Here is a 19243-nt window from a genome sequence, read left to right as displayed (position 1 = left end):
GGGTTCTTGAGGACATACCTAAGGACAGGGCCTAGGTGAGAAAGAGCTCAGAGGAGCCTGATTCCAGTTTGGTCAAAGAGAGAGTCTTTTTCACCTCCTAAGAACAGGCACGTTTTTATTCCTTATATTCGCATTCAGTACTACAAACTGTGTGGACCCTCCAGAGCCACACTGTCCAACAGCAATTGAAATGTGGCCAGTTCAGAATTTTAAAATTGAGTAGGAAGAAAAGAATGTAAAATATCTCATTACTAATTTTAATATTGACTACATGTTGAAATGATATTTTGGGTATATCAGTTAAAATACATTGTTAAAATTAATTTCACTTCATTTTTACTTTTTTTTTACGTGGATACTAGAAACTTTAAATTATATATGTAGCTTGCATTCTATTTCTATTGGCCTGTACAGCTCTAGAGCTTTAATTCTCTACTTCTTGGCCAAAATCGGTCTAAATTAGACATAAAACAAAAGGTACTGTGAGAGCTGACTGGCTAACACAATCATACCAATTGTTTCCAAAACACTTCTGGAATCACTTTTATCCAGAAGGAAAAAGGGTAGAGATTACAAAAGGCAATTGATGGGACAATACTGGGGAAAGCCCATCGAGCGTTTACTCCAATATCTTGGCCTCCGCTTTTCTCCACCGAAAACCCTCTCCCATCCTTCCCTCCCTCCAGCCTCCAAAGCCAACAGGATCCTGAGTAACTTCTTCAAGGCCAGGCTGTATCCCAAGTTCTTGATTCCCTCACCTCCTCTCTTCTCCAATCTGCACCACTAATTTTCCCATCCTCTTCTTCCTGGTTCATGACCCTCTCAAATTCTACTGGCTCTTTCCCCTCAGCCCACAGACATATACCCAAGCCTCTTCCTGACATCCCACCGTTGACACACATCTCCTCCTATTTACTAACCTCTGTCTTCTGTCCTTTACAGCCAAAGGTCCTAACCAGTGGTCTGTGGTCAACTCACTCCTCACTAAGTAGAATCTACCTTTTCTCCCCGCCACGATCCTGGCACTGCTCTTCATAAGACTGCAGTAATCCAGCTGCAAATGCAGTTGATACTTACTGTTCATCTAATCTGACTTGACCTCCTTGAAGTATTTCACTGCTGCCTGCTTCCCTCTTGGCGGTCTCTCCACCCCTGGATCGAAGACTCCACTTTTTGTGCTCAGCTCCAACTTCTCTCAACATTCCAACCTGTTCTAACTGGCTCTTAAATGTTGGTGATCTCTAGGGCAGGGCTTCCAAATCTGAAACAGTACAGCGTAGTTCCCCCCCACCCCCAGCCACTCTAATTCCATAGCACCCGGACGGGCCATGAATTTGCTCGCAGATGCTGCTGATGCTGCTGGTGGGGGACCCACACTTTGAGAGCACGGTCCTAGCATTCTAACGTTGGCTGTCTTCCTTTTCATGCCATACAATCTCCCTAGGAAATCTCTCTATTCTCAGAATTTTAATTCTCACCTCTATGCCCAGAATCTATATGCCTAAGCCAGACACTCCCCAGAATTCCAAACCCATATATCCTATCACTCACTAGCTGTGGTACACTGGAGCTGCCTCTAACTAGCTCATGAAACCTGTTAGCATCTCTTCCCACTCCATGTTCAGTGATGTCAAGAATGTAGTTTGAAATCAGCCATGGTGGGAGTATTTACACCATGGAAGTTGGTAAATGCTACAAATCAGCCACCTATCCCCTCCTCACTCTGAGCCGGTTATTACAAATGTACCTGCATGCCACTGATTGCTAGACATCCTAAACTGTGTTAAATTAATTAAACAAGGAGGCCATTAGAATGAGGTGGTTCTCATGCCTTAGAAGCCTAGGTAAGCAAACCAAAACCTAAGCCTATAAATGCCTCCAGGTTAAGAAATTGAAATATAAGTACAACCAATCACAAACAGCCAACTAGGATTTCCCAAATAAGTCAACCTTAAGCTCCATCCAGTCAATTAATTTCCTTGCTTTGCTTCCACATCTTCTCTACAAAGTCTGGCCCCATCGGCTGTGAAGTGCTCCTAACCACTTCCAGTTTGGTGCCACCTGATTCAAACTGATTATTGCTCCAATAAATTCTTAAAAATTTTACGATGCCTCAGTTTACCTTTTAATATGTAGAAGTCCCAAAAGCATCTCCAGGAAACAAGTCCCAAGAGGACTCACCATCTCTCTGCCATCTGCTCCCCCTTACCTTTTTCTGTTTCTTTTCTTCTTCAATTTCTTTCTTCAGGGAAGTAATCCCTCTTCTTCCCAATTCCTTTATTCTGATGGATTTTCATCACAGAATTTAGCAACATCTCAATTTATCTTAACTGTTTGTTTACATGTCAGCTATCTGAATCCCCGAAGGTAAGCAGGGACTTCATCTTCCTTGCTACTATCAGCCGTAGTAAAAGCACGGCAGAACTAGCTTCTAGAACAGAACATGCTAGTGTTATTTTTAGGTAATGTTAGTAGTTAGTATTAGTTGCGTAAGTGAAGAAATGTTCCAAATGGTCAACTGAGGCAGAAACACGGGAGCTACATGCACTCTTCCCTCCCTTCACTAGTCAGAGAAGACTCTCACCACAGGCGACCAACTCGAACGCATTGAGCTATATCACTAAACACCTCTCAGACTCCGCGCTTGCATAGTTATTGTCTTAAGTCATTGGTATCATGCTTTTGATCAAGTACTCTTGGCAGTACACACCCTCCAAATATATTGTACATTTATAAATTTTATGCATTTTTTTCAATGTACATATATGACTTGTAAATATTTTATGTACTTCATAAATCATATTTACAAAATAAAAACATGTAAAGATGAAATAAACATACGCATTCCTCATGATCACAAAAAACCGAAAGCAATCTCGAAGCCTATCCATAAGGGATTGATTAAATTATGGTACAATGAAATCCTATGCTGCTGCTAAAAAGAATGAGATGGTTAGGAAAACCTTTCCATAATATGTTTACTTAAGAAAAAAAGAGAGATGGAATAGAAAACAGGATTTTTGCTCAAGCCAGACCAGGAAGAGTTCCTGCCTTCGAGGAGTTCATACAAGATACATGCTGGTTGAATGAGAGAAAGAAAACCAAAGCAAGCCGTCCCTCCACCCATTGACTCAACAGCATCAGAATCCCCCTTCTCTGCCTCTTTCATGCCCCACCAAAGACTTCCAAAGTTGCCAATACAGAACTTGTTTCCCATGAAAATTCAGAGGATATATTACGCACTTTGCAAAAGTGCAATAACGGTATGGAACGAGTATCAAAGCCAATATATTTCTGGAACAAAGTGGAAAAGCCTATTTTCTCCCTTGAATTAAAAAAAAAAAATCAAAGGATGAAATGACTGTATCTGTACATGGTGTGAATGATGCCATTGAGTAACGATAATCCAATGAATAATCATGACGCGCCACACCACTGAGAGATGGGACCCTCTCTCTCTCTCGGTTTCTGGTTGGTGGACTCATACTGAGACTTGTCCTAGATCAGTGGCTTTCAAAGCAATAAAAACTTTTTTCCCTCCCAAATGCTACATTATGCCAAACCTTAGTATATAAAAGACATAACAACCAAAAAGAGTTACTTGGGGGGAGGGCAGTGAAATGTGGCCTCACCACCCCCACAAAGGCAGCTCCTGAATCAGGTCCCTGGAAACCCAGAGCTGCTCAAGATACAGTTGGAAAACTGTGCCCTAGATCATCTGGTCAGTCAGGAAGAGAAATTTGGAAGCTTTTTGCTCAGTCTCTTCTCATAAAAATTAAAACAGAATCAACCTAGTTACCCATTTTATCTTTTTACCTTTTTTCAGCTTGGTGCATGGAGTCTTTTCCTCAAATTTCTTTTCATTCAAAAATTAGCTGACATTCTAAAATCAAGATACAGCACCTCTGAAGTCCCACCCCCAAGCTTTCTGGTCAACCTTCTTCTTCCCTTTGCTGGAGGTATCACTGTATTCACCTGATTTCCCAGGCTGGGACAGTGCCTCTTGTCCTGGAATAATTAATAACAGACCCCTTCCACCCTCATCAGCGAACTTGTTTAGGCCATAAATTGTAAGGCAACCCAAGAGATCACTATTTTTCTTACCCCTATTTGTCAGAACTCCCATTTTGTTAATTTGTACTGGATTTTCACATAATTTCTCATGGTCTGGGTGGGGACCCCCAACTGGAGCCAATTCTTTACCATAGACCACTCAGGCACCTGCTGGTGCCTCTCATAACTTTCCAGTCCAGTCCATGCTACACCTGCCGTCTGACCCTGCCATAGGTTGAACTGCGTCCCTTCAAAAAGAGATATAACGAAGCTAAGCTGTCTGGAAAGTGTGGTTTAGACAGAACAGAGAGCGGCCACCGCCCAAGGGATCCTAGAGAAGCAATCCAGCCTGGGAGGTGAAAATGCCAGGAGTGGAGGGACCGACATACGGGAGAAGAGTCAGAAAACAGCAGGAGGGAAAAGGGCATCAAGGAGTACAGAGACGCTGGTGGGTAGAGAGATTAGCAGGGAGCACCGTAAAGGACCAGACAGCCCCCAAGAGTTGTGTCCTGTCCTAGCTACCTCTTGGTCATGCTGATCTCTAACGGGGTACATTTGATGTCTTAACTTTCTGATCAAATATATTTCTTAATAAAAGTTGACTAAACGTTAATTTTTAAATTGTGATATTAGGAGTTAATGACCATTTGAATCCTTGAAACAAAGTGTAAACACCACAAATAACCCATTTGCCCACTCTTTGAGTAGATTCACAACAGGAAGAGCAGGGTAATGGTAGACAGAGGGGAAGAGCAGGAAGTGACAGTGAATTCAGAGTACAGGCGTAGCCTTGAGAAACATGGAGAGGAAGAGGAGGCAGTTGGCCAACTTCTTGACAAAGAGAGAAGAAAAGGACCACATGAAACAGGGCAGTACTTGGACCTCACGCATCACCTCACCCCGCGTCACTGACTTGTTGTTCGTGTGTCCTGCATTTACTAAGACCTATTTCATTGCACTAAACACGGTCTCTACAAACCTGTCTGTGACCTCCTCTCCAAGGGCCTGTTGGCCACCTGTGACTGGTTTTGCTCCTGCTTACTTCTCCCCTTCTCTCCTTAGAACATAGTTGATGTGCCTCTGTATCAAGCCAATTTCTTTCTATCTCATCTCCTTCTCATCCTTTCCCAAACCCCCACCCTCCTCCCCAGACAAAAAACTTCTATAAAACTCCAGCAGGCATATAGTCACTGGTACAAATCAAAATCACCAGGGGTCCAAATGTTATCATTGGTTCAAGCTTCCCTCCACAGAACACACCTGTTCCTGAGTAATCTTGCTTGCTTTCTCACTTAAAGCTCTCTTCTAAGGCTCTAGTTGTATTTCAGGGGTGAAGGTCCTTGATAGAGAATCTTTGGTTCCAAGAAATTAAGAACAAACGGCCATCAGAGAGAAAGGACTCTGGCAGATCTCACTGCTCTTAGCAAACATAAGGAAATGGAAAATCTCCAAGGCCACAAATCGTAGAGACAGAGGTCTTTGCAGACGGTAAAGACAGTGACTCAACAAGACTGGCATAGAGCTCAAAACAAACTTCACCTCCTGAGTTTAAAAACACAATGCAAGACAGGGCAATTATAACCTGTTTAATATGGATTACGTGATACTTTTGTTATATGTTGATCTTCCTTATCACATGTTGCTTCTGTCAGTGTTGAAAATTATTTTTCACTTCTAAAATAGCACCCGATAAGATGTTTCTTGGCTATATATTTACTCAGTATTTTGTGGAGAAGCCAAACTGAAATGGAGAGTTTCCAGCCCTACAATAGTTAATCATTATTCCCATATTAGTTTTGAGGGTAGGGGCTGGGTGACCGGAAAGCTTCCTTCTCCAGTCCCGTTGTGCACACACCAGCTGACTCCTGGGCCTTAGCTGAGTGAGCTCCACCTGCTGACCCAGCTTGGGTGGGGAGGAGAGATCTCCTCAGACACTGAACGAACTCCTCCAGACAATGGGGTTTGGGGGAATGTGCCTCCAGGCTAATATCCTACGGCTTCTAGGCATTTTCTAAGAGGAACTAGCCCCTTCAGAAGCATTTGCTGCAAGAAGAACTGGGCATCTGCTGATTTTGACATGTGGGAAAAGGTGGCCTTAACTGAAGAGACCACGTAACTGCTTCTTGGAGAAGAGCAGATCCCACCAATAACCTGACAGGCCGGTGTCTCCTTACTGCCTCAGCCACTGTCTGACACTAAACATGGTCTCTCAGAAACATGGTTGATCTCCTTTAGGCCACCTCAGGGTTCCAAATGGTACACTAATAGCAAGCTGAAGGAGTCTCATAAGTGACGTCATTTCTATCAGGGTCTGAGTAAAACCCTTTCAGTGACTAGCAAAAAGCAATGAGCTTTAAAAACAGAATGAGACGAATCTAAAACATGAACCTTGAAGAGCCTCAGAAGAGAAATTGGGTCCATTAAGTCTCTGATGGGGTTAATCTGATTTCCTGCCTCGACAATAATTCCTTACAACGGGTCTCCTTCAGCATCCAGCACCTCTCTCCTATAAACATAACAAACTTGTTTTACTTTAGTAAACTTTTTATACTGGGATAATTTTAGATTTACAGAAGACTTGCAAAGATAGTGCAGAGAGCTCCTACATACCCCCCACCTGGTTTCCCGGGGTTAACATCCTACATTACCACAGCACATTCGTCAAAACTAAAAATCAACATTGGTACATTACTATGAACTAACTCTAGACGTCATTAGTACTTCACTAGTGTTTTTCACTAACATCCTTTTTTCTCTTCCAGGATCCCATCCAGAGAACCAAAGTGCATCCAGCTGTCAGATCTCCTTAGTCTCCTGTCATCTATGAGAGTTGCTCAGTCTTTCTTTGGTTTCATGACCTTGACAGTTTGAGAAGTATTTTGCAGATATCAGGTATTTTGTAGAATGCCCCTCAGTTTGGATTTGTCTGATGTTGTCCTCACGATTAGACTGAGGCTATGGGTCTTGGGGAAGACAACTACAGAGGTGAAGGCCCTTTTCATCCCATCAGGGAGTTCATGATGTCCACATGACCTCTCACTGGTGATGTTAACTTCATCACTTGAATAAAGCAGCGTTTGCCACGTTTCTGCACCGCAAAGTTATTGTTTTTCCCTTTCCATACTCTAGTCTTTGAAAGCAAGTCTAAGTCTAACCCACATTCAAGGAGGAAGGGAGGTGGTGCACAGGGACACAGTTCCACTGCCTCAATGGGGAAGTAGCAACATATACTATTCGGAATTCTTCTGGAAGGAAGATTTGTCTCTCCTCTCTCCCTCATTTAATTATTTATTCAACCATTTATATCAGTGAGGACTTATGTGGACTCATAAGGACTTAAGAGTTTGGGTTATAATCCAGCACTATGTTCTTGACTGTGTTGCTGAAATTGTTCCAGGCACAAACTTGCTTCTGCCCACCCTGCCCTCTCCAATAACCCCTCCTTCACCCCTTCAAGAGACCTGGAAAGGCCATCTCTCTGCCCTCTTGACACTGCTCCACTCGACTTGCCGCCCAACCCTAAACCAAGGTATACTCAGCCCCCTCCAAGGTTATCTTGCTTCCTTCCCACCCAGTATCAGAACCAGCCAAGAGGGGACACCAGGACTGAACCCAGAAGTCAGAGAGGAACAAAAGCCTGTGCTCCACACGCGTCCATCCATCTCCATGGACACAGGTGAGACGGGATGTTCTGTGTGCCCCTTCTTGGGAGTGCCGATACTGTGAGGAGTGCCCTCAGAGGTGAGCTGTGTGGACATGTGAGCTACTCCAATGTGTTTTTATGAAGGCCATGACAACCTGCCATTTTTTCCCTCACTCTGATGAAATTTCCAGGATTGAAATCAAGTTCAAATATCCTTTCCACGTGCACCATTCGTCCTTACCTTTCATGTTGCTTTCCTATTTTGAGTATTAGAGGAAGTCCACGGTTTAAAAATGGAAACGAGTCTTGGCTTCTTCACCTGCACCTACTTTTAGCATCAAACCATGGCAACATCGTACACACAATTCATCATGAGTTTTCACAGCGGATTCATGAGGCCAGACATTGCTTCCAATCTGCTTATTTATAACCAATGTGAATTGTTTATATCAAACTTGACTTTGCATTTTTTAATAAGACAATGAAATCACAAGTTGTACTGAAAACTGTTCAGGGCAATGACCTGTTCAAGACTCCTGATCCAGCTTCTGTGTCCACCATGAGCAGTGAAAATGTAAACATCACCTCAGTCCTAAATTTAAGTGTCAAACAAGAGACACGCTGTGTCAGAAGCTGTAACAGGGGCCAGGAAACGCGTGTTTCCATACCACCTGTGCATGGATGTGCAGGAGGGGACACTGTGGTTACATGCGTCTTCCAGGATGACTGGGTCCCCTCCCCCCACCATGAAAGTGCAACTGCAGTCATGGAAGGAGATAAACAGGAGCCTCACAAACAAGGAGAAACGATGTTCCCAGGGTCTTCACAGTCACAGAATCACAAACACAAAAGGCAAAAGCCAGGCTCCTCTCGGGGAAGTCAGCCCAAGAAACAGGCTTCAGTGGACAAAGGCAAATCTGGGGGATGGAGACTGAGCAAACCCTGGGTCTCCAGCTGTCTTAGTCACGGTTTGGTCCCACAGGGGAACCAGGTGGTGCCTCAGAGCCCACCATGGGGGTAAATATCGTCCCTTTAAAACACCCTTTGCTTCGTTCGTTTTACTTGAAATTATCCCTCAAAAAGATGATGTATGTGATCTTACCAAATCTGTCATATAGCAGCGCTGCATATTCAATTGCTCTATTTTGAATAGACAAGTACTGGGGGAAGAAAAAATGGCCGAAACGACACAAATCAACGCTAGTTTGGGGAGCTTTTAGATGTCACAAAGGTTACCTGATAGAATTGGTAAAAAATAATAACACCAACAATAACATAATTAAAAAGAACAAGACATTTATCACAGATCTCATAATTATTGTGGAGGTGACCTTACAATTGAAGGGGCTAAGTATTATCGTAAATAAGCCTTTCAGAAATTTCCTCAGAAAGTAATATAGTAAGTGGTCAAGTGATGAAGACTGATTGACAGATTGGTGGTTGCCAGGGGAGGGGGTGGGGGATGAGGGAATCGGGTGAAGGGGGTCAAAGGTATAAAATTCTAGTTGTAAAATAACTAAGTCATGGAGATGTAATATACAGCATAGTTACTACAGCTAATGATACTATATTGCATATCTGAAAGTTGCTAAGAGAGCAGATCTTAATTCTTATCACAAAGAAAAAAATGTATAAGTATGTGAGGTGAGGGATGTTAACCAAACTTACTGCGGTGATCATTTTGCAATATATACAAATATAAAATTATTATGTTGTACACATTAAACTTACACAGTGTCATATGTCAATTATATCTCAATAAAACTGAGTGGAACTGGAAGCCATTGAAATCATGAGCTCTGGCTGGTGTGGAGATCAGCTCTTCAGGGTCAAGAGAAGGAGAAGGGGGCAGCTAGGGGTGAGACCCAGCCCAGGTTCAAAGGCATGACAATGAGAGTGGGGGTCTAGGACACATTCTGAGATGGAGCCAAGTGGGTTTAGTGAGGGACTGAATGTGTGGAATAAGGACATGGTGCATCAAATATGACTTGAATCTATTCACCCGAACACCACACAGTCCTTAAAGCAGAATTTTGAAGAACATCTAATGGATGTTCTTCTATAGGATGCTGGACAGATTAAAACAGGGTTGGAAAACTTGTCTGTAAATGGCCAGACAGTAAATACTTTCAGCTTTGCAGGCCATATGGTCTCTGTCACTCCACTCCACTGTTGTAGCACAGAAGGTATGTAAACGAGTAAGTATGGGCCAAAGTTTGCCAACCACACACCCCACAAATTATAAAAGAATGCATGTCTATTTGTAATTGATTAAAGATAACCATTTGGAAGGACCTATCACCCCAATATTATTAGTGATTAGCTCTATGATTCTTATTTCCTTTTGTGTGCTTTAAATATTTTCGAAAATTTCCCCATGTATGTATTCCTTCTGTAATGAGATAAAACCTACAAATGAGAAAAATGAAGTCTGGAATTCTACCTTTTAAATCTACCAATGGCAACAAAGTCTGGGATTCTGTGTTTTGGTGTCCGGTCATCAATGATATTTTTTAAGATGATTTAATATAAAAGTACTTATTAAAATGGTCATCAGTAAATAAATTCTAAATCAGTAGTTGATGAGAAAATAACCTGTCACTGTGTTTCCTAAAACTGGAGTGTGTCTGTGTGAGGAATGGGGAAAGCTGTTTTTTACCGCCTTGGCTGAGTCCCTGGAAAAGATTGCATCTTGAATTAGCAGCTTGACTGCTTGCTGTCCAGATAAATATTGTGTTGCTATGACTGAAATCGTCCTGCCACATGGGTCACCCTGCCATATAATTAGTTAGCTTCTTATCATATCAGGTACAAATCAAACCAGCAGCACTCCCTGTTAACGTGGTAATTTAACAACCTAGAAACACTCCCTTCACGTATCAACATCTGATTTAATGTTATCACGGTCCCACCAAAGACACCCGGAGGGTTACTGTGCAGCATCATCCAACAGCAAGCTGAGCCTAAGAGAAAAATCAAACATCTCGATAGGTTCCCAGCTCTCTCAGCTACTTTAGCAATTTTTTCACATCCTTAATCACATCACTGTGCATTTTGGCAGTCCACCTGGACGTGGATAGGACAGAGAGAGAAATTTAACCTTTGTGACTTTGGGTCCACAGCCATCCTCAGGCTCTTCCACTCGCCTTTATCCTGCAAGGTCCATTTTCAACCTCTCTGTTTCCATCAGCATCAAGTCTAAGAAGAGCCCACTGTACCTTGACCTGCATCCCGAGAGCTGCACTGTTTATTTCCCTGGTTGTTTGATCCCATCCTCCCTGCCCCAGAAGGCCAAAGCTGCATGGCACCTCCACTTTCCCTCTGCCCACCCTTCCTCATCCTCCTTTCCCAGGTGTTGAGTGTAATAAACGTGCGTATGCTCATCTCCACCTCCCAGACGCTTCAGGAAACCCACCCTGCCTACAGTCCTCTCCTCCATTTCCTAATTTTTTTTGAGGAAGATTAGCCCTGAGCTAACATCCGCTGCCAATCCTCCTCTTTTTGGTGAGGAAGATTGGCCCTGCACTAATATCCATGCCCATCTTCCTCTACTGTATATGTGGGACGCCTGCCACAGCATGGCTTGATGAGCAGTACACAGGTCTGCACCCGGGATCCGAAGGCGCGAACCCTCAGCCCCTCAAGCAGAGCGTGTTAACCCAACCACTATGCCACCAGGCCGGCCCCCATTTCCAAATTTTACTTACTTCTCAATGGGACTGTAACTCCTTGCCTGAGTAGTAAACCATTAACAGCCAGAGTCTCTGGCGTCCTGTCCTCCCACTGTGCCCACACCGGGCATGAGCTCCAAGGGGCAATTCTGCCAAGTGACCCCTGGAACAAGCCTGCCTGGGGTTTGATATTGGCTCTACCACCCACTGGCTACGTGATCTCAGACAAGTTACTTAACCCCCTGTGCCTGCTTCCTCATGTGTAAAATGAGGATATTATTACTCCATACAGTTGCCGTGAAGACATAAGGCATATGCAAATATTGTAAAGTGGATTGGATTGGATTAAGTATATAAGAGTGAATGAGAATGTAATCACATGCACAACACTGAGAACAGAGCTGGCATTCTGACTGTCCTATTTAAGCAATTGCTTTAAAAGAGCATCCAAGAGATGAAGAGATTCAACCTCACACTTTCCACATTGCTCTCTCCACTCACAATGATCGTCCCTTTCTCTGACTTTCATCAGAATATCAACATAGGGAATGAATGAGTGAATGAGTGAATCAAATGATCTTTTAGATTTCCTAATCTTTCATTTTTGGTCCCTCATTCCTGCTGGCCCCTTCACCCCCTGAGGACAGATAATAATAGCAGCAGCTAAGGAGTGTTTCCTATGGATCCAGGGCGTTGTGTGAACCATTTCACACGATCCTGAAAACGCCCTGAGGTAGGTGCTGATCTCATCCCACCTCACAGATGAGGACACTGCGTGAGGCTCAGAGGCTACATCTCGCCCAAGGCCAACGAGCTTGTAAGCGGCCGAGCCAGGGCTCTGCTTCTCTGCTCTTGAATCACTCACTGCTCACAGCACAGCGCCAGACTCATCATAGATGCTTACTAATTACACAGTTTGGTTAAACGACTGATTCATTTAATAACTGTTTATTGATGCCAACTGCAGGCCAGGCGTTTGGAGGGCAAAGATTAGAAACGGTCCCTGTCGTCACCAAGTGTACGTCTGCTGGGGTACACAGACGAATCAACAAGCAATTATAAAGCAATGTGCTCAGGGCTATTAGGACAGGGAAAGTACAGAGCGATATGGAGAGTCACAAGATGAGCACAGGAGACAGCACAGGGGGCTGGGCAGGCAGAGAAGGCGTCTGCGAGAAGTGATGTCTTAGTGATGGTAAAGGATGTGTTGGAGCTAGAGTTGACAGGGAGAGAATTCCAGGTGGAAGAAAGACAGCTTATGGCACATAGGCTGACCAAGAGCAGGAATGATTAGAGAAGGAATATGAGGATCCACCAAGCATTAAATGAGATTGCTTTTAACAAACTAGGCGGTGGACAGCTCGGAGTTGGGCTTCTCTTTCACAGCACACGTAGCAAGCAAAGTGATAAGGAAGGCTTCCCCGTGTGCTTCTGTCAACTGCAAGGTTCCTTTACACCAGAGGAGGTGGCAATAGTTAGGAGCGGATCAGGGAACCTCTCAGACCTTCCAGGGTCCTGCTCCCCTTTTAAGGTACTGAGACTGCTGGGATGGAAGGAAGGGACCCCTGCCCTCCTTGGCTTTGGAAATCTCCCTTAAAAAACACACACAGGGAAGCATACACTAAGATCAAACAACACGTGCTCATATCCAAGGGAGACTCAATGACACTGAATGTTAGTAGCTTGTCTGTCACTCAAGTCTTTGGGTGTTGGGGTGTACAGTTTTCTAGAACATCACAGGTTTCATTTCAATCTAGACCTTAGTGTTCAAAAGGTTTTTCTATTTGTTTTTATCCTTTTTGTTTTCTCATGCTGGGTCTCTATGTAGACAATACAGGGAAAGACTAAAGCAATTACCTAGACACCATTTAAAAATTGTTACACAGTGTACTTGTATGATCTGCATTTTTTTTTTTAGTAAGATTGGCCCTGAGCTAACATCTGTGCCCATCTTCCTCTACTTTATGTGTGGGACGCCTGCCACAGCATGGCTTGATGAGTGGTGCATAGGTCCACACTCACGATCCGAACTAGCGAACCCTGGGCCACTGAAGCAGGGCGCACGAACCAAACCACTGCACCACTGGGCCGGCCCCCTTATCTGCATATTTCTGAGGAAACTTTTCTATAAATTACCTGAACACGTAGCCAACTGCATGAATTCTCTGCACAAAGTTACAGGTGCAGTAACTGCAGTGTAAGTCAGCCCTGGGAAAGCAAGTGGGATTCCTTCGTTGTTCATTAGTACCTTTGTTTTGTAAACTGTTAGAGCTCATATAACATAGCTCGTGTAAAAGATTGTGCTGAAATTTAGAACAGCAATGACAACTTTGAAGATAGATAAGTTTAGAATTATTTCATCCCACAAAATATATAGCAAATCTCAACAGAGACACAAACGTGAATTTACGCAATATGCTATTTGAATTCATTGCATGTGGCATTTTGGAAAGATCTGAAAATAGGTGAAGAAAACCCTTTTAGGAAGTGCTCATCCTGGATTCTAGACTTCAGAGTTGAAGGGAATTTGCAAAGAACTGAAGTGTGTAGTTCAGCAGTTGACAAGACGAACACCAAAAGTCTTATGTAAACTAAGATTCTCTTAACTGCTGAACCCAAAAGTGCGGACAAACGTGGGGAGGAACTGTGTCCAAAGGCAGACCAACCTAGACGTCTCCAGGTCTAAGCCTTTCTTGACTGATGCTCAGGCATGAAGAACTTTCTATCTGGTAACCAGCAGAGGTCTACCAAGGAGCCCCAAGGTGATTATGGTGATATTTCACACCCTCATGGCTTCTAGAATTTGATGACCTACAGTATCAGCCAGGGTTTCTGGCGGCAAATAAGCTGACCTACTCTGGCTGGTTTGAACAGAAAAGGAATTCACTGGAGGCTAACCCAGGGAGCCTCTGGAAGGGCCAGAGAACCAGGTCAAAACGCTGCGTCAATCTCACCACAGAACGGCTCCACCAGAAATAATCAGTGAAAGACCTGGGCGGCTCGCACAATGCTGGGCACTCTAGAACCTCCACCACTGCTAGCTTGGAAAATGGATATACAGACCGCCATCCTTGCTAGAATGGACTCCTTAACGCCTGCTTCTTTCATTCCCAGTTTCTAATTCAAAGTCTGGCATCCATGCATCCGGCTAGTAGAGCTTACACCCTAGCTTCAGGGGGGCCTGGGAAAGCGGGCTCCAGCCTCTACTTTGGAAAGGCATGGACTCATACAGCACAAAATTCCCCTTCAGAGGAAAGTCCTTCAAAAGGTGTGGGTAGCCAAAAAAAGGACACATTTTCCCTACACCCACTGACATACAATCACGAACGCTTTATCAACATACAAAAAAACAGGCATCAGAGTAGCTGACACTCCGACTACGTGTGAGAACTGTTTTGTCTACACATACTCTATGAACCGAGATATGCGGTACCCACGGCTTGAAGCCGTGTGAAGGATGCTCCCAGGGTTATCATCTGAAGTGCAGGGCGCTCCACACTGGTCCAGCGCCGCTAGCCGGCGAGGACGTATAGAGCGGGTGGAGAGGAGAGATTACCCTGCTTATTTGAGGCAACCTTATCAAGGCCAAGGCAACCATGTGATAATGTGTGAATGAATCAGAAGGGGTAGCCTGGGTATTTCTGTACCCATATCAACATTCACACTTCCATTCCAGCCAGCTCGCCTTTTCCTTTTCTGAGTTTTTATTAGCCACTTTTTGCATGAGACTCAGAACCTCTCTCTTATCAATTTGCTAAGAGTAGAAGCCCCCTCAGAATTCTACTCTGGACCAGAGATTGCTACATCGATAAAATATCCCTGCCAAACTTCCAAAACGCAATGTTTTCTGCTACCTTTTTCTCCTGGAAATGAGGTCTCTTTATGGGAGCCAGATCACTCATTCATTCATCAAGCATTTTTATTGAGCACTTATGAAGTGCCGGCACTGTGCTAAGCCCTGAGGACAGAGGGGTGGATGAGGTATGTTCTCTGCTTCAAGGAGCTCCTAGGGTGGTGGGGAAGCTGGATATTAAACAAATGAAGACACAAATAAACATATAAACCCCCATTTTGTTAAGAGCTATGAGAAGCTGGGTCTGATCTCAGTGATGCCAAGTGCAGAGAGGGCCTTCCACACAGTGGGAGCTGTGGTTTCTGGATGCACGCTGCATCGGGGTTGACCGAAGAGCTATCAGCCCCATGTGTCCGCCTGATCTAAAATCGCACATCAGCACACAAAGCAAGAGTTCTACGAGTCCTTCTTTCTCCTCTGGAGCCCACCTCCCCTTCCCACCCATTTCACTTCTCTTGCATGAAATGGACCATCCAAATGCTGGGATGGATGAGAATTTTCAGGCTGGCTTGCACAAAGAAAGAAGCTTGCCTCTTTCCAGAAGTGGCCTTGAAATCAGTTTGCCTCCCCGCCCTTCATTCCCAGAGAGCAGCTCTCACAAAATGCCGTGGAGGGGCCGGCCTGGTGGCTCAGCGGTTAACTGTGCATGTTCTGCTTCAGTGGCCCGAGGTTCGCTGGTTCGGATCCCAGGTGCAGACATGGCACCACTTGGCAAGCCATGCTGTGGTAGGCGTCCTACATATAAAGTAGAGGAAGATGGGCACGGATGTTAGCTCAGGGCCAGTCTTCCTCAGCAAAAAGAGGAGGATTGGCAGCAGTTAGCTCAGGGCTAATCATCCTCAAAAAGAAAAAAAGTGCTGTGGAGCTGGAGAGTATCAACAAAAACCCACACTCACTCCTTATGTCTTCAAATATGAAGAATGTAATTGCTTACAGAGGCAAGAAGAGTGACAAGGATTATTAGTCAGCATAACTGGATCACATACAATTGTCAACCTGGTTCACCCCCTGGGACCTGGACATGCCGACACTTCAACACATTTTAACTTCTCTCCCAAGGAGCCACCAAGACACACAAGGTCTCAGGACACACATATGTCTCCCATCTCATTTTCTCAGCACTCTGACATTTATTCCCTCATCCCACCCAATAGGAAATACTAACGGCACAGATGTTCAGAGTACAGTGGATGGAAAACTCCCGAAATCATCACGGGGTGGTACAGCTGTCTGCCAAGAGACTGGAGATCAGCACACAGTGTGGATGGCAGCAAAGCAAAAGGATGCCTAAGATGTTTTTTTACAAATTAAAATTAGAGTTGGAACATTTTATAAACTAATAGGCTTCCACGTTCACCTCAGACTCTTGTTTTGAAGGAACATTCTGGCAGACGAAAAGAATGCTTTTCAAATATAGATTTGCTGGGAGGCCATAGGAGATGAGCCCTGAGTGGGGAGAGCACATTCGGTATCGGAGGAAGGACTCCTCATTGTGCCTCACACCACAATAGTCCCAAGATGGCAAAAGGTCCAATCTCAACTGGTTGCCCTTCCAGACTCTTCCCTACTCTTTCTTCCTCTGAGCAGCCCCATGCCAATACCACTCTGTCTGGCTTGTCCCTTAGCACACCAGGGAACACCCCTGAGCAGGACTGGCCCCCAGCCTCACACTGCTGTACACACCAAAGGGCCACTCTCGTTCACCCGGCCCTGCCCAGGGGCAGGGCTCTGCAGCTGCCACGTGCTTTCATCCTCACCACGACCCCTCAGTGACATAGACAGCATTTCCCCACATGCTTCATCCTCACCACAACCCCCCAGTGACATAGCATTTCCCACACTTTACAAGTGAGGAAATGCAGCTTTGAGGCTTTGCAACCTGCCCAGGGCCTGGTACCTGATAAGAGAGCACGAGCTGGGCGGAAGCCCCGCGGGGCGCCTGAGCCCATCTGGAAACACCTCCTTCCTTGCCTGGAGCTGCCGGCCAGGGAGGCCACCAGCTGCCAACATCTGCAGCTGCTCCACCCCGGGCATGGCTGCGAGACGTGCGTGGCATGTGGTACAGCACACACGAAACAAAGGCTTCACTTGTTTAGAGGAAAAGGCCAGTAGGAGGCGTGGATGTGGGCAGCCGGAGAACGGGTGCTGCGCCCTTCAGCACGTGCGTCCCCATCCCCATCCCGTAAGGGGACAGTGTCCCCCTGCCCTGACTGCTCTCTCAGCCCAGGCAGGGCTGGCTTTGGGAGCAAAGGCTGGGCCGACCAAGCGCAGGAATTCTCAGCCCTCAACCCCGCACATTCTTAGAATGGAGAGGAACTCCGCTCTCATGGGTGTTCAAGGGTATTCCCGGGAAGGAACCGGGAGCAGCTCAGCCCCTTCATTTTACTGACATCCATGAGGTCCAACACAGAGCTGAGCAGGGCCCCAAATGAGAACAAGATTTCCAGAGCTGCAGTGCAGCCCGGGCCTTGGCGAGGCCTCGGAAACCTAACTCCCCCACCCCGCCACTCCCCAAAACCGGGAGCAGATGGGGCCATGCTCCCACTCTGAAGGTCAAGCCTTTGACCTCGGGGGAAAATGAAGAGGCTGCTTTGGGTAAAAGGAGCCTGGAAGCAACTGCTCAGGCAGCTGGAGGAATAGTGGGCCTCCTGGCGCCCGTTGGAGTCTTGTTCTGAGCGCGGAAGTGGCTTCACGTCAGGGGCTCTTCCACCTCTAGCATAAAATGAAGATAAATAATTACCGATGACAGCTAAGATGAACTGAATGCACACCGTTCTGTGTTAAATGCCATACGTACAGGTTCTCATTAAGCCTTCCCAGAGCTCTGGGAGGGGGCTTCTATTCTGATACCCATCTTAAAGATGAGCACAGTCATGTAGACAGAGGTCTGACCTGGAGCCTGTCTTAACCAAGACGCCCTGTCTCTCAGCACAACCTCTGACCCGAGACACCGTGCACGCTGCCAGCGAGGTCACGGCCCTCACCTTAGAACTGAAAAGGAAGCCAAGCACTTCAAAGTAAAACCGAGAATTATTTGTAAGAATCTGTTTCAGACCCATCTTGTATCCCAAGATTTTTCAGAGGCGACTGAAATCATCTCTTCAGACATAAAGCTTGAATAGCACTGTAAGAGCCTCAAAGAGCTCTGCTTTAGAGACCATTTCCCTGGGAAGGCTCCGAGCATTGCGTCTCCACTCGGCCAGGGACATCCATAAAGGGGGACACCCGAGGCAGGGGAGGGCCTGACTCCATGGTCTGTGAGATGAGCCCAGAGGATATAAACAAGCTATTTTGCTCCTGCGCTCACGTGCTTTGACCCGAAGCCAGCGGGGAGAGTCCTCAGAATTGAGTGACTAATCAGATGATGGGCTGTGAAACACACCCCCGAATGTCATCAGAGTCCAGGCATTCGCACCCGGAATCCAGAAATAAGCTGTCACCAAAGGGACGTGTGCCCTCTGGAAATAATTTCCAGAACATGTTTCGTAATCTAGGGCTGGGACTCAGCGAGCCAGACAGGAAAGGTCAAAAGCCCAGCCCCTCGTCCTGAGGTGCCCAGCCTCATCTCTTCCTGCCCGCTGGGTCCCCACACAAACGGCCCCATTTGCTGCCCCAACCCTGTGCCCTCAAGTCCCTTCCCAACAACCACCAGGAAAGCCAGCTGTCCTGGTACCCGTGTCCTGCTGTGTCACTTCACTATCAATGAAGGCAGATCTCATCGCTTCCTTGACCTGCCTTGAACATGTTTTGAGTAACTGTCAAAATTTAATGAGTATTTTATTCACCAGACATTTAGATGTCAAGTAATTACTGGTACCAGATTCTCCACTTATCAAATACGCCTGAATTAAATGACGTGTTTTAAAATAACTTTTCTTTTTACAGCAACGTTTCTCAGAGCAGAAAATGTGAAGAATTCTGCCCAAGGGAAGTGCATATTCAAATAATTTTTTAATGTAAAACTTGAGATTATTTTATTTATATTCTTGACTGCTTTTTGGTTAGGACAAAGGATTTGGCTGC

General features: G+C 45.3%; 1 protein-coding gene across 4 annotated transcripts in view; it reads right to left on the bottom strand.

The window, feature by feature from the left end:
• Window positions 1-19243, bottom strand: part of RETREG1 (reticulophagy regulator 1) — a 125212-nt gene that overhangs the window by 41687 nt on the left and 64282 nt on the right. The window contains exon 1 of one of the 4 annotated variants that reach the window (XM_070246452.1): window positions 17118-17361. The exons of the other annotated variants lie outside the window; for them this stretch is intronic. Coding sequence (XP_070102553.1) covers window positions 17118-17254 — 137 coding nt within the window. The 5' untranslated portion in view covers window positions 17255-17361. Of the gene's footprint in view, window positions 1-17117; window positions 17362-19243 lie in introns of those variants that run through there. 4 annotated transcript variants of the gene reach the window in all.

The sequence above is a fragment of the Equus caballus genome, chromosome 21 (genome assembly GCF_041296265.1).
Source record: "Equus caballus isolate H_3958 breed thoroughbred chromosome 21, TB-T2T, whole genome shotgun sequence".
Taxonomy (NCBI): domain Eukaryota; kingdom Metazoa; phylum Chordata; class Mammalia; order Perissodactyla; family Equidae; genus Equus; species Equus caballus.
The sequence above is the reverse complement of the archived record's forward strand: the minus strand, read 5'-3'. Positions and strand labels throughout refer to the sequence as shown.